This window comes from Anser brachyrhynchus (genome assembly GCF_964034855.1).
Source record: "Anser brachyrhynchus genome assembly, chromosome: 2".
Taxonomy (NCBI): Eukaryota; Metazoa; Chordata; class Aves; order Anseriformes; family Anatidae; genus Anser; species Anser brachyrhynchus.
In genome coordinates this window covers 69,309,765-69,325,863 of record NC_137695.1, presented here as the reverse complement: position 1 = coordinate 69,325,863, position 16,099 = coordinate 69,309,765, and the positions used below count along the sequence as shown (strand labels likewise).

The 16,099-nt window shown below is 43.9% G+C and overlaps 1 protein-coding gene across 1 annotated transcript in view; it reads right to left on the bottom strand.

Annotated features, from left to right (window-relative positions):
* Nucleotides 1-14,776, bottom strand: part of LOC308189328 (uncharacterized protein) — a 301,527-nt gene extending 286,751 nt beyond the window's left edge. Inside the window, exon 1 of the mRNA XM_080579258.1 lies at nt 14,480-14,776. Coding sequence (XP_080435384.1) covers nt 14,480-14,483 — 4 coding nt within the window. The 5' untranslated portion in view covers nt 14,484-14,776. The remainder of the gene's footprint in view (nt 1-14,479) is intronic.
* Between the last annotated feature and the right edge of the window lie 1,323 nt (nt 14,777-16,099).

The following is a 16,099-nucleotide window of genomic DNA, read 5'->3' as shown; positions in this document are numbered from 1 at the left end:
CAGGTAGCAGAGCTTTGGCAGGAAGTGAGCATCAGGAAGTCAGAGAGGGAAATTGACTGGTGGAGGTGTACTCTACCCTCTCTGAGACAGACTCAGGAGCCTGCTACAGCACAGGTGCCTCCTGCTACACAGAAGACAAAAGTCCCCTCATCCCACCAGGCAGTAAGAGGGGACCTAGGCCACAGGGGGGAATGGAGGCAGGCTCCTGTTGGGGGTGGTAGGCGAGCCCCGTCCCTGCCCACATCACCTTCCCATCTACCCTTATGTAACAGGTACGAGGCTCTAGAACACCATAGTCAGAACAATGAAGTAGACGAAAGCCTGTCCCAGTTGGAGAGGGTGCCTAAGGCAAGGCAACCTACCCCCACATTGCTACATCATCTATCAAGAAAGACAGAAGGGTTATTGTCATGGGGGACTCCCTTTTGAAAGGGACAGAGGGCCCGATATGCCAACTGGACCCAACCCACAGGGAAGTCTGTTGCCCCCCTGGGGCTTGGGTGAGAGACTTAGCTAAGAAAGTCAAGCGCCTGGTACAGCCCACCAACTACTACCCGCTACTGGTCTTTCAGGCTGGTAATGACGAGGTAGCAAGGAGAAGCCCGAGGGCAATCAAAAGGGACTTTAGGGCAACTACTTAAAGGATCAGGGGCACAGGTTATGTTTGCCTCTGTCCTTCTGATAGGGGGGATCGCTGCTGACAAGCGGGCTCACCACATTAACACATGGCTTCAGGACTGGTGCAACCAACAGAATTTTGGGTTTTTCAATCATGGGAAGGTCTACGTGATGCCAGGCCTGCTGTCACCAGATGGGATGTGCCTCTCTCAGAGGGGGAAAAGGATTTTGGCTCAGGAGTTGCCAGGGCTGATAGATAGGGCTTTAAACTGGAGTTGAAGGGGGAAGAGGATAAAACCAGGCACGCCGGTGATGAGCTAAGGGATGGTGCGCTAGAATCAGAGGGACTGTGCGCCAGTGAGGTCCTTCGGTCGGCTCCACAAGGGGCTGTGTGTAGGGAAGTGCATTTGAAGTGCTTCTACACAAACGCACGCAGTATGAGGAATAAAATGGATGAGCTAGAAGTCTTGGCCCAGTCCCACAGCTACGACATCATCGGCATAAGCGAAACCTGGTGGGATGAGTCCCGTGGCTAGTGTGCTGCAATAGATGGTTACAGGCTCTTCAGGAGGGACAGGCAGGGTAGGCGAGGTGGCAGGGTGACGATGTATGTGAAGCATGGGCTGGACTGCGTGGAACTTCAAGTTGGGGATGGCAAAGTTGAGAGCCTCTGGGTAAGGATTAAGGGATGAACAAATAAAGGGGATGTCGTTGTGGGAGTCTATTACAGACCACCTGGCCAGGACGACAACACCGATGAATTATTCTTTGCAGAACTAAGAGGTGCCTCGAGATCAACTCCCCTTGTCCTTAAGGGGGATTTCAACTTGCCAGACATCAACTGGGATCACCACACAGCTGACACGAGCAAGTCCAGGAGGTTCATAAAGCACCTAGATGATAACTTCTTGGTGCAGGTGCTAAGGGAACCAACTAGGAAAGGTGCCCTCGATCTGTTGCTGGAAAAATGAGAGGGTCTTGTGGGAGGCGTGGCAATTGGCAGCCATCTCGGTCATAGTGACCATGAAGTGGTTGAGTTTAGAATTTATGGTAACAGAAGGAAAACTGCCACCAAAACTTCAGCCCTGGATGTGGGGAAAGCAGACTTCAGGCTGCTCAGGGAACTACTCAGCAAGATCCCCTGGGAAGCTGCTTTTGAAGGCATAGGCGTCCATCAGTGCTGGTCAATCTTTAAGCACTGCCTCCTAAAAGCACAAGATCAGGCGATTCCAAAATATTGGAAGGCAGGCAGGTGGGGCAGAAGGCCAGCCTGGCTGACCAGGGATCTTCTACTGGAGCTTAGGAAGAAAAAGAAAGTGTACAGTTACTGGAAGGAGGGTCAGGCAATGAGGAAGGAATACAGGGATGCTGTTCGTGTTTGTAGGGAGAAAATTCACGGGGCCAAAGCCCAACTACAGTTGAAGCTGGCCATGTCTGTGAGAGACAAAAAAGGGTTTTTTAGATACATTAACAGAAAAAGGAAAACCAAAGAAAACATAGGTCCGCTACTTGACGGGGAAGGTCTCCTCACAGACAATGACATAGGCAAAGCAGAGACATTTAATACCTTCTTCACCTCTGTCTTCAATGTTGATGATGGGCTTCGGGACCCTGGGTGCCCTGAGCTGGAGGACCATGACAGTGGGAATGACAAACTCCCTACTGACCCTGAACGTGTGCAGGATTTGCTGCTCCACCTGGATCCATACAAGTCCATGGGTCCAGATGGGATCCATCCCCGGGTGCTTAAAGACCTGGCTGATGTCATCGTGGAACCTCTCTCAATTATTTTTCAACCATCTTGGGAATCTGGAGAAGTCCCAGTAGACTGGAAACTGGCAAACGTTGTCCCAATTTTCAAGAAGGGTAAGAAAGAAGACCCTAGCAGTTACAGGCCTGTCAGTCTCACATCAGTGCCTGGTAAAATTATGGAGAAGATGATCCTTGAAGTGATTGAGGCACACCTGGGGGACAATGCAGTCATTGGTCCCAGCCAACACGGGTTCATGAGGGGTAGGTCCTGCCTAACAAATTTGATTTCCTTTTATGATAAGATCACCCATCTAGTTGACCAAGGGAAACCAGCTGATCTGATCTTTTTGGACTTCAGCAAGGCTTTTGACATGGTTTCCCATAGGATCCTACTGGACACAATGCCCACCATATAACTTAACAAAACCATCATACGATGGGTGAGCAATTGGCTGACGGGCAGGGCTCAAAAGGTTGTGGTAAATGGGGCCACATCTGGCTGGTGGGTGGTCACTAGTGGGGTCCCTCAAGGCTCCATTTTAGGGCCAGTCCTCTTCAATGTCTTTATAAAGATTTGGATGTAGGACTAGAAGGTGTTTTGAGCAAAGTTGCCGACGACACCAAACTTGGAGGAGTTGTGGACTCTGATGAGGGTGGAAAGGCCTTGCAGAGAGATCTGGACAGACTGGAGACCTGGGCAATCACCAACCGCATGAAGTTTAACAAAGGCAAGTGCCGGATCCTGCACCTGGAATGGGGCAACCCTGGCTATACGTACAGACTGGGGGACAAGATGCTGGAGAGCAGCCCCGCAGAGAGGGATCTGGGGGTTGTGGTTGACAGCAAGTTGAATATGAGCCAGCAGTGTGCCCTGGCAGCCAGGAGGGCCAACCGTATCCTGGGATGCATCAAGCACGGCATCGCTAGTCGGTCGAGGGAAGTGATCGTCCCACTCTACTCTGCACTGGTGCTGCCTCACCTTGAGTACTGTGTACAGTTCTGGGCACCACAGTACAAGAAGGATGATAAACTGTTGGAGAGCGTCCAGAGGAGGGCAACGAAGGTGGTGAAGAGCCTAGAGGGGAAGTCATATGAGGAGCAGCTGAGGGCACTGGGCCTGTTCAGTCTGGAGAAGAGGAGGCTGACGGGGGACCTCACCTCGATCTACAACTTTGTCACGAGGGGGAGTGGAGGGGCAGGTGACCTATTCTCCGTAAACACCAGTGATAGGACCCACAGGAGCGGTGTTAAGCTGAGGCGGGGAAAGTTTAGGCTGGACATCAGGAAGAGGTTCTTCACTGAGAGGGTGGTCACACACTGGAACAGGCTCCCCAGTGAAGTAGTCACTGCACCAAGCCTGTCTGAATTTAAAAAGCAATTGGACTATGCACTTAGTCACATGGTCTAAACTTTGGACAGACCTGTGCGGTGCCAAGAGTTGGAGTAGATGATCCACCAATCTTGTAAACATATCAATATAGATTTTCTTTTCACATAACTAACACTGAGATACTGGTTTGCTTGTATTTACCATACACTTGTATTCCCTTTTCAAGAGGGATATTTCATCAAGGTCTTCACCGGCATTTGAGTGAAAGATCCATTTTGACTACACTTTCAGTAAAAATTAGTTCTGACGTGGTTGACAAATCATTTCATACAACGTGGTTATAAAGAACATTAACATCTCCTGTTGCTGCCTTTGGAATCCAGAATATAATATGTGAGCAAGGACTTCATGACAAAGCAGTTAATAGCAATTTTACGTGCTAATATTTGGTAAGTTAATATTCACTGATACCTAAAGTTACTTCTGAAAATAACGTATTTTCTTTAGAGATTTGATAACAAAAAACATTATCATATCTCAGAGAACAAGAACTGATTTCATGTAGATCTCCCGTAGAGACAGACTACAAAAATAATCTCCTCTCACTTTTCCAACCCAAAAGATTTGGATGGAACACTTGTCCTGGTTTCAGCTAGAATAGAGTTAATTTTCCTCCTAGTAGCTGGTATGGTGCTGTGTTTGGGATTTAGGATGAGAATAATGTTGATAACACACTGATGTCTTAGTTGTTGCGGAACAGTGCTTACACTAAGTCAAGGACTTTTCAGCTTCTCACACTGTACTGCCAGCCAGCAGGCAGGGGGTGCAGCAGGAGCTGGGAGGGGACAGACCCAGGACAGCTGACCCAGACTGGCCAAAGGGGTATTCCATACCATCTGATGTCATGTTGAACAATATATAGGGGTGGCTGGCCAGGGTGGGGGGACCATCTGCTCGGGGACAGAGGGGGCATCAGGGCAGGTGGTGAGCAATTGCATTGTGCACAAGTGATGCACAGTAGTAGTACTATTATTATCATCGTTTTCCTTTCTTTTCTGTCCAATTAAACTGGTTTTATGTCAACCCACAGGCTTCCTTTTTTCTAATTCTCTCCCCCCCTCCCAGAGACGGGGGGGGAAGGGTAAGCAAAGAGCTGTGTAGTGCTTAGCTGCTGGCTGGGTTAAACCAAAACACTTATTCACAGATGAGCTACAAAGTCTTTTTCAGATAGCATGCATATCTGTAGATAAACCAAAACAATAAAAGGCAAGCTCACAGCATCCTTTCCTGAAGTCAGCTTCTAATTGAAAACCACCATGTTCCCAAACCTACTACCAACATATGAATTCCCATGCAGTGTTCAGCTTGGCTTATCCTTTAAATTTACATATAAATATTACATATTTTCACCCCATGCACATGAGATGAGCATGGAAGCAAGGGCAGACAGCAAGCAGAAGGGTCATCTGCTTCAGCCCATACTTCATACTTACCTGCTCTGCTGCTAAACTCCTCCATCCTGAGCACACGTGTACCACAAAGGTCCAAGGAACTGGCTTTTGCCAGGTAGTTTGAAAGCTAGTATTGACCATGCAGTCTTGCGAGGTCAAATGGGGGCTCAAGGGCAAGCCCAGGCCCTGGCCTTTGCTTCCAGCACCAGAACTGGCAGATGCTCACATGCCTCAGGTTGCCAGACATACACCCTAGAGCTCAGGAGACAAGAGAAACCATTCGTACTGCTTTGATTTACCAGTCAGTCCATACATGAGCCCTGCTTCCAAGATATTATCAGACATGACAAAAGTGCATCAGAAAATCAAAACGTTGCTAGGAGGCAGGGAAATGAGCAAGATTCCAGTGGCCTGATATCTACATCTCCAGCTCACTGGTTGTAACAAATTGCATTTGCTGTCTTGTTCACCATTGTGCTGCCTTTGATCAACGACCATTTCAATACTTTTAGCTGACTACTACTTAATTCATTAAATAATCACAGCTAATAACTAACCACCTTGGGACTACAAATAACATCACATATCTCAAAAAATCTCAGCATTTGTGAAAGGACATAAGCCCTACATCTCTGATCACTTACTGAGGTGCAGCAGCAGATTAACAAGGTGAAAAAAGCCTTAAAGCAATGGATATCATAAAAGTACTGATAGATCCCACAGTGGAACCACAGAGAAAGCCCAAGTAGTATCACTCAATCAGGTGTTCAATTTTACATCTCCAAATAGATGAACATGCTCCAAGACAGTGGGCTACATTGTACATGGAACATTTACTGCTCTTTAACCATTCATTTCCAAAAATGTATGTTACTGAACTCCACTCAAGCTCTGCTGTCATTCTTTATTCACTCAATTTATGGCATTCTGAAGCTTATGAAGTTAACAGAATTAGTTTGGCTGTCTTAATTCAGAGGCACGTGCATTATTTCAAAGTAATCAAATATATGAAAACATTTAGTTTGTTCTCAACTGCATTCCCATAACATTCCCTCCATATAGTATTTTAATTTAGTTTTCTGTTGCCACTAGGAAACACTTCCAGAGGAATTGCACTACTTTGATTTTACACAAAACTGAGGACAAAACGATATTGGGGGGCTGGCTATTCTACAGGATACAAAGGACAAAGTGGTGTTGGGGGGGCTTGCTCTTTCTCAATTTGAAGCTCAATAAACACTGAAATGCATGACAATAATCAAACTAAAGTTTCTCCTTTGTGAATTTATATTTCTCTCACGCAAAACAGTAAGTCCATTAGAGAGTGCTCCTACTGTATGCTTTGTGAGTGCTCTTTATACCAAGCCACAAAACTGTACCTGGCTTATCAGAACTGTGTTGACACCTTTATATTATTCATGCTTTGCTGAGACAAATAGTGGGTTTCAAGTTCTGGCAGGGAGCTGCCTGACAGGTAGCCTTACATCTGGAGCACAGCTCCCACTGAACAGCTGTTCTAGCCACAGAACAAGCACAGATGAAGCACTCAAATAAAAGCAACCCCATGTTGCATTTAATTGGAACAATCAGGTTCCTCAAGGCAGGGTTTTAAGAAAGGTGGAGGGGGTGGGTATTAGTTATTAGAAAAAAGGGGGGGACACCAAGAACAAGCAAGGACAGCACCCAGCTGAGCCCAGACCAAGACTCTCGGCAGGAGTACCTTTAGGCCTGAAGAGTAACATTTTACATAGCCCCCAGTTCACACCAAAAGCAATTCTCAGTGACACAGACAGGATAAGATTACTTTATTTATGCACTCAACACCCCAAACCGTTAGGTATTTAAATTATCTTAAATATCTAGCCCTTCAATACTTAGGCCCTACTATGAATTACATAGAGCTGTTGCATTATTTGAAGAGCTCTGTTCTTTTTGGCATGTATTCTATGTACTTTTGGTTAGATTCAACCCTGTGGTCTTTATTGCTGCAGCATCCAGAGGGAATTTCAGTCCCTTACAAATAAAGTTCCTGTACCTTGTGGTTAATGGCCTGCTACAAGTTAAAATTATCTTTGTTTCTCTGAGGTTGAGCATCAGAACCAGCATTAGAATCACATAAGCGCCACTTCTCTGATATGCAATTGAGCACGATAACCATCAGGTTCTTTGCCTGGAGAAGCGAGTGGTCAGTTTGTGCTTATTAAGAAACTTATTTAAGAAAATTATAATGGATGATCTCTTAAACAACTTCAAACATTCTAAGCTGGTGACAAGGATACTGCAGAACAAAGAACACACCACAGGACAGCAAGGTCTGTGGTAGATATGCATCTAAATATGCATGTGGTATTTTTAGCAGCTCATGTATTAGACTGAATGTTGTTAGACTTCAGTGGCTGAAATGGACATAGGCAAGATTTCCTTAACACAAGGCTCCATACCACAGATGCTTTACATAAGGAGAATTGGTGAAGTTTTCTAAAGCTTGAAAAAGTTTATACCCATTTTAATTAAACAAAGGTTTAAAAAAGACACCATGCTGATAAGATGAATTCATAAACATTTGTCGACAAATAGTCAGGCATTTACAGATGTTGTGGTTTGAAAAGGAGCATCATGGTACCTCTGCAAGCAAATCTCCTTCACTGGTGACTTCTAACAAAACATAACTTGTGACATGAACATACCAGGCAACAAAGTCATGCAGGGCACCAGTTACAGGCACAGAGAATCAACAGGAGAGGTTCATTCACTCTACAACATAAACAGAGTAAGATAATCTCATTGAAAAGAGAAATGAGTAAAGAATAGATCCCCCACAAAAGGTAAAAACCATCCATGAAGCACAACCAGGGAGGGAAGAAACTGAACACCATGAACAAAACCTGTCGCAGTCCTGGGAGAATAATTATCCAGCACCAATATCCCAGTACTCATTCACATGCTCAGACCTAAAGCAGACAGCATGATAGATGGTACCAAGCTCAAATACCAGACTCCAGATGTATCTCATACCTGTATGCTGAGTGCATGATTTGTGTTCTCTAAATAACAAGAATTCCATGAACAAACTTGCTTTAAAGAAATCATTGCTTTTCATGACCTAAATCATCTTACTTGCTGGGCTTATCTACCAGCTTTCAAGTAATAACATATTGAGAAGTAGGTTTAATTCCAGTATCAATATTAGTTTGGATCATGCTACAAATGAAAGATATAATTAGGAAAATAATGTTTAAAAATAAATGCTTGGATTAACTTAAGACATCCAGTGGTCAAGGTAGCCATCTTTAATTTGTACATATACATTTTTCTGTATAAGGGTACAGAGATATACACACACTGTGGTGGATAGCACATGAGATACAATTATGGAGACTCAGTTACCTCTTCCTCACAACTTTTTCCCCCTAAATTTTACCTTCCAAAATACTCCCTATAGCCCTTTTGGGACCTCCACCAGGCAAAACACAGTCTGCAGGGTAGCTTGTCTGGAGCAGCACAGACACAGCCCAGCCTCTCATGGTACATGATACAGAAAGAGACTACAGATGCTAGAGGAGCCCTGTCCCTATCCACCTCTCCTGGCAGGGGAGAATAATGTTGTTGCACAGACTTCTCTGCAGCCTTCCATCCCAACAGTAACTGCATCACATCCTTGTTCATGCATGTACATTAGCGCTGAGTCCCTCTTGCCACAAGAAAGATAAGACCAGAAAAGACTCAAGAAATGAGCAGAGCTCCCAGCTGTCTGCATTTCTCTTCTGTCCCTAGTGTTACTCTGGGCTTTATGCAAGTGCTACTTTCAATTAGATTATTTCCCTTCCCCCCCTCCTTCTTTGGTTTGGCCATGAGACGAAAAATCCATTATTAACACAGTTTTACTCATTAATCAAGGTAATCTTCTTTTGCTCTCCAAAGTTTCTCATGTTCTTATCTTTGCATAATTGAGCATTTACACTTCAGAAGAACATCACCTGAGGGAGTGGGGGCAGGTTTGGAAAGGTTTTCCCCCTTAAGTTTCAAATTAAAAAAAAATTGAAAGGGGATGAAGTTAAATTACCAAAGCCTTAGGGCAGAGTAACTTAAAGACTGATAATGTGTAAGAGTTTCTCTCATTCACCACAGAAACTAACATTTCACATGATGTAAAATCAACAAGCAATAGACTTATAACATTTTGCCCTTATATAGTAGGATCTTATCAAAAGATACCCAACAGTCTCCCAAAACCTTGTTTTGCTGTTCCGCCTTTGAGGCAGAGACAATGGTGGATTTTCCTAAACACTTGTGTCAGGAAACTCCACCATGAAAGCCAGGATCATTTCCAGAAGATGTCACGAGTGTGAGCAAGCTCTGCCCAGTCACAAATACTGTCCTAACAGAGACCTTGTTTCTTGGTCAGGATGCTCTGTGGCCAGGCAATTTGGGCTGCCAGATCCTCAGACAACCTCATCAGGAAAGCTTGGCTTATCCAGGGTTTATTCTACAATCCCAAGGCTTTAAAAGCCCCAGATGAAGTAAGGAGTGCCAAGGTTTAACCCTTCAGTTGTGGGGAACCGAGAACCCTGGAAATCCTGCTGGACATGAGCACCTAAGGCTGACAGGTCCAAACAAAGCAACAGGAAACCCAACCTCAAAGCAAGGCCCTCAGTGCCTCCTGGCCTTGCTACGGAAACTAGGATGCCTATTTTTTCCATTCTCAGAGTTTAAGAGTAGAAGAAAACTAGCAGAAATGCGCAAACATAAAACATCTAAATGGCTCATGGACCCGTGCTGTCTCCTTCAGCACCGCCCTAAGCCACAGACCACCATCTCAGGTCTCCATTTTCTCAGATCTCCACAGGGTAATCTATAGCACAGTGCAGGCATGCCTTATGTGTCTCCAAATTCAGGAATAGCCCCGAACTTTCAACAGTACCCAAATCCTGACTGAAACAAGCCAGAACAAGCAGCCCAGAGAGCAAAAATGTCTGCTCACATGTACATTTCACATGCATCATAAGCACACTGTTTCTGAAAGTGGTCTGCTGGTTAAGGCTGCACTTGTTGCTTCCCATATGTGAATTTTCTTTGAATAAAATTAATTTATTTTACAATAGCCTCAATACAACATGTCTCCTACAATACCTCAATCTCTTTTCTACAATAGCCTTCTACAATATACTCCTTCTTTCCATAGACCAATATAAGAATTTTGCTTTTTTTTTTTGACTACAGAAACAAGGAGACTCAAAGGATCTAGGGATCTAAATTAGGAAAACAGGGAAAAAGGTCCATAAGACAATGGTTACAGGTAATGCTTTATCACTGTCATGCACCAAAAAAAAAGGTGTAAAAAAATAAAAATAAAGCTTCCAAACAGCAACATAAATCCACTCCAATGATGCAGCTAATTTGTTGAGATTTTAGGCTTGATTTTCATGGAGGAAAGTAACCTATTTCCTTCTGTTGCTACTGATGGTGTGCACATAATTCACTATAAATATCAACAGAATTCAGAAAACAATTCACCTGCAAAGAGCTGACTGCTGTGACCAAGAACATGTCTGAAGCATTGAAGAAAATCAAAAATACTAAAATTTTTTAGTAAAAACAAAAAAACAGCCTTCATTCTTTTTTCTCCCCACCAGTTATAGAAATTATGGCTCTCGCATTGTTCAAATATTCATCTCACCAGTAGGTTCAAGGCACTCCAGAACATTGGTCATGTGGGCAAAGTCAAGTCCTGATGGAAACACTTCCCTTAAAATTTGAAGGAGAGGTTTCTCTGCTAAAACAGAGATACTATGGCCAAGAATCAGGCTCTTGGACATCAAGTCAATTGGACATCTAGTCAAGCACCAAGAAAATCCTACCTCAGCATAGCACAAGCTATGACCTTTTGCTTTCCCAGCACCACACTACATGCTCTTCTGCAAGGTGAAAGCATATGGAGACAAAGGTCAAACCCTTCTGATGGGTCTAATTTCATCTAATAAAATGAATTCTGCACAAGAACTGCACACACTTCCTAGTTACATACACTGTTCTTCCCAGTCTTCCGTTTGCTTATCTGATATCAGTGGATATCCAGCCCCACACACAGGCCCAAAGCACTGCTTTTTGGGATAGGCTTCTGGCTGGGAGACATTTGAAGGGTGGCTGGTCCTGTAATCAAGGTTAAGAACTTCTGTTCTTGTAAGAAACCGCAGGAAAGTTGTTCTCCAGCCAACACCATACCACACACTACTTAAAACCTAGACCAAACCCAAGGCCAGACCTTCTTCACATACAAATCAGGTTGTGCCCCAGCCCCAAAGTCAGAAGGCTGGGATGTTGTTTCCATGGACTTGGAGATAACCCAGTTCTGAACACCATTCCTGTTCCTGGTTGGAAGCTCATAGATCCACATACAAATACTTACAAGTAAGCAATAAAACATTTGACAACCCTAGCTTGGCTACATCAAAGGTGTTTCCAAGTTAAGCCTTTAAACTCTAGAAGGTGCTGGCAAGGGCAATGCCAAAGAAACTTGAGAGATTTTGTATCACACATTTATTCACTACCTCCTTTCTGCATTCCACAGCTTTTAACTGGCTATTTACTAGTACGTTGCACACCTTGCTTCAGGAAGTTTAGAAAAAATTATCAGAAACCATTATACAAAGTCTGGACTGCTTCACACGTGTTCTGAAGAATATAAAAATGTAAATCAAAAGTCCCAGGATATCCTAGGTACCACTACTGCCACTATTTCTTCTAACGCATATGAGAGCTGACTAAATTTAGTTCTCCTTTTACATCTTGCAACACTTGGGCTATGCTTTTAATTCACAGATAAAATTTACTGAGCAGTGGAAGATAGAAAAAAACAAGACTTGCTTAACACTCAATGCACTTTATTGAAAATTTGGAACACACAAAGCTTAACTTGCTCTAAATCTAATAAATACTTTAGTTGTTCTGTGTTATGGGTAGTATTCAGTGGCTTGCATGACTAATTAAACAATCTTGAGTTTGCTTTGAAGGCTAAGCCATCCTAAATGGCTTTAAATTACATTCTATCAAGCTAAGCTTGGAATTAAAATTCTCATTTGTAGTAAGGAAGTTTACTGTGTATAAATGCTATTAGAGGGTCTGCACTGGAAGTTTTAGTGAGCTGAATTGTTTCTGGCCCTGGCTGCAAACAGAGACATCCTTGTTTTCTCACAGCTGAAGTCCATCTTAGGAGGTGAAACTGTTGCAGGACATACAAAAGGAAAAGTGCTTCTAGGGGAGTTTTGCATAGGATGGGAAATCAACGAGAAGATGGGGGTGGAAGCAAAGCTGTGGAAGCAGAAAGAAAGGACACACAAGGAGAACTGCCCTAATAGTTTTTATCTTCTTCATGTGGCTCACAGCCAGCACAGGTGAGGCTAATCTACAATGACTGCTAACACTGAAAGTATGCAACCTGTGCATCCTACATCCATTTTGGTTTAATGGGGCCATAAGCAAGTTATTTGAGATCACGAAGTGCACTGGCAGCAGTACTTCTGTCTGCAAGCAAAGAACAAGGCACACTGGCAGCCAGTACCCAGCTCACAAAGCAGAGCTGGGCACATGCACACAATTTGGAACAAAGATGATATTTTGCTGGGAAGGTTTTGCTCTTCTATCATCAACTACACATTTTGCAGGAGAAGGGAGAAATAGCTGTGTGTGGTAAAACCACGTCCTGCAGCTCTCAGTCTGGTCCACAACTGGAGCAGACACCAGCCCTTTGTGTCAGGCAGCCTCCCATGCCACCACTCAAGGTTAAACAAATAATCCACACCTGCTGCAACGAGCACACCAAGGACTTCTGAGCACAGCAGTTTTCATCTCAAACCATCTGAAAGCAATGGAGGCATTCCAAAAAAACAGTTTTCAGGGAGGCTGTTCCCCTTCTCCCCCACCCTTTCAAATGACTAACTTTTTCATCCAGCAGAAACCAAACTGAGTCTGAAGGCAGAGACACGTACTAGACCACTCGTCCTTTTAGCAGCAGTGTGTGCTGTGTTTAGGTAGTTGGAGTTACTGCCCACTAAACAATAGTTTGTCCTTCTTCCATTAAAACCACCCTCAAAAATTTGCCTGGCATCTATCTGCCATTAAGTGGATGTTTTTGTGCATGGCGTGTGTACACATGGAGGGGTGCCTTTTTCTCAATCATTACTTTCCCCACTGTCCTCATGTTTGAGAAACACCGTACATTTCTATTGTTTGTCTTCACTTTCAGCTCTTCCACAAACTGAAATGTGAAGTGATCCATGCTTCCACTGGCACAGCTCTGCCTTGTTTTCTTTCTCCCCTTCACAGATTCATTCATGTGTAGAAGGCTTTTGATCCTGGGTTTAGGTATTCATCCCTGCTTTACATAACCACAAGCAGTGACAGGTACTTATGTAAACTACAGTTGTGTCCTTGTGTAAAAACTCCTTCATATTGTGCAGTGACAATTTAAAGTAAAAGCTATCAACAGTTCTCCTTCACTTCCCATTTGCAAAACAAGTTGCAAGGAGCAGTGGCAGACCAGGAGAAACAAGATGTGTTAAACACTACAACAGTTGAAGGAAAGAATCTGTACTTTGGATCTCCCATCTCTCCAGCCTGCTTCTTGTGTTTCTGAAGTGCCCACAGACATGCAGAGCAAGGACTAAGGTCAGGCACATCACCACTGCTCCCACCCACCAGTTATCCTTGCACAGACAAAGGACAGGCCCCATGGAAGGAAGCATTCCCTAAGGGACAGCCTTGTTGGGTCATAGAAACACCTTTAAAAATAGCTCCAGTTTTCCTCTTCGTGAGAAAGTGTCCATTTAATGAATAATTGAGGTTATCCACTGTCAAACACAAATGTTAAGGAAGTGACTTATTTCAGTTACCTCAACCCAATAAATGCATTTTTATTACTTAGCAAGTTCTCAGGAAATTCATCCCTTTAACAGCTCCCCTTTGGGGAAGGCAGGAGATTCCCTGCACACAAACTTTACATCTCCTCTAGTTCACTCCTACAGGAGGAAGCATGCAACCTTCACACATTATCCATGCAGAAATACCCAAAACAGTCAGAGAACCAGAAACCAAAGTTACTCACCACGTGGCTTCAAAGCTCCAGAAAGCCCACCTCTGAAGGATGTCCCCCTGTTCCATCACAGTCCTTTAGTTCATAGCTGTGGTACAGGAAGGAAACCTCAAGACCTTAGAGACTCTGAGCAGTTTGTGGGCTTATGCCCGCTCCAATATTTGCTAGGCTTCCTGCACACTGATGATAACATGGACCACATTTATTTCCATAAATCTGATATTCAGGATGAGCACATACCCATAAAGCCACCACGGAGTCAGGTCTCTCAGCGACATCGCACACTGCAAGGCAGGGAAAGGCAGAAGAGCCACTTTACACTGGAGAGTACAGTCAAACAATGCAACTCACGGGGCACAGCAAAGTGCCTCCTCTGTAGCACTGAATTAAAGAAATCACCTCTCCAAGCTTGGCTCTGCTGCAAGCCAACAAAGGAAAAGTAGCCCAAGGAAAGCAACACTAGAAATAACAGTCCTGTACCAGTGTGCAAACCACCCAACATACAGACCCAAAGAAATGGAAAGAGCAAACAAATGAAAAAAAAAAAACCACACCTGCCTTAAATACTTAAATACAGCAGCTGATGCAGTGAGATGGGATGCATCTGTACAGAGTAAGCAGGAGAATCATTGTCACCTGGGCAGACTCCACACACTCACCCAGGGAGGATTTCAGTTCAAAAGCCACTGACTGCCCCATACTCCATACATTCTTTAATGGCAAATTCCCATTTAATGCCCTTGACACCAAGGCACAAAGCTAAAGATTTTGTAGCCCCTGAGCAGTACTGTACCTTGGCCTCTTCTATTTCCTGATGTATCTCTTTTAATATCCATTGATGACATTTTTGAGCACCTGTAAAACCAATATGAGGTCTAAGAGAAATCAGTGCTCTGCCTTCCACTACAGAACAAGAAAAAGAAAGAGAAAATAAATGCTGTTATTAGATATGGATTTACTTAAGGAAAATATTGTTAGAATCTGAACAAGCCCCTACAGTTCTGTGCTGTGGATAGTGCAATAATGAAAAATATTATTGGGTCTAAAGGAAAGTTATGACACTATAATGTAATGCAGACAAGTGAAAAGACGTATCAGTCATTACCTAGAATACAGTGGACTCCTGTGGTTTCATTTTTCATTACTAATTTAATGTAGTTACAATGCTACATGATAAAAAGTGGAAAAGAACAGTAGAAAGTGAGCATCATGAGAACAAAACGGGGATGGTAGAATTCAGATTTAAATAAGTTACTTGAAAAAATGTCAAGGATCCCTTGCAAGCTGAATAACCTCCATTAGCATTCAATAAAAGATCTAATAACAAAAGTGTAAAAGAAATGTGAAAAGAAAATTTTAATAAACACAAATTATGGAGTATATTTCATTATGTATGCATTATGTATGGCGGCTAGCAAACGTGACGCCCATCTACAAGAAGGGCCGGAGGGTAGACCCGGGGAACTATAGGCCTGTTAGTTTGACCTCAGTGCCAGGGAAGCTCATGGAGCAGATTATCTTGAGTGTCATCACGCGGCACTTGCAGGGCAAGCAGGCGATCAGGCCCAGTCAGCATGGGTTTATGAAAGGCAAGTCCTGCTTGACAAACCTGATCTCCTTCTATGACCAAGTGATGCGCTTGGTGGATGAGGGGAAGGCTGTGGATGTGGTCTACCTTGACTTCAGTAAGGCTTTTGACACCGTTTCCCACAACATTCTCCTCGAGAAACTGGCTGCTCGTGGCTTGGACTGGCGTACGCTTTGTTGGGTTAAAAACTGGCTGGATGGCCGGGCCCAAAGAGTTGTGGTGAATGGAGCCAAATCCAGTTGGAGGCCGGTCACTAGTGGAGTCCCCCAGGG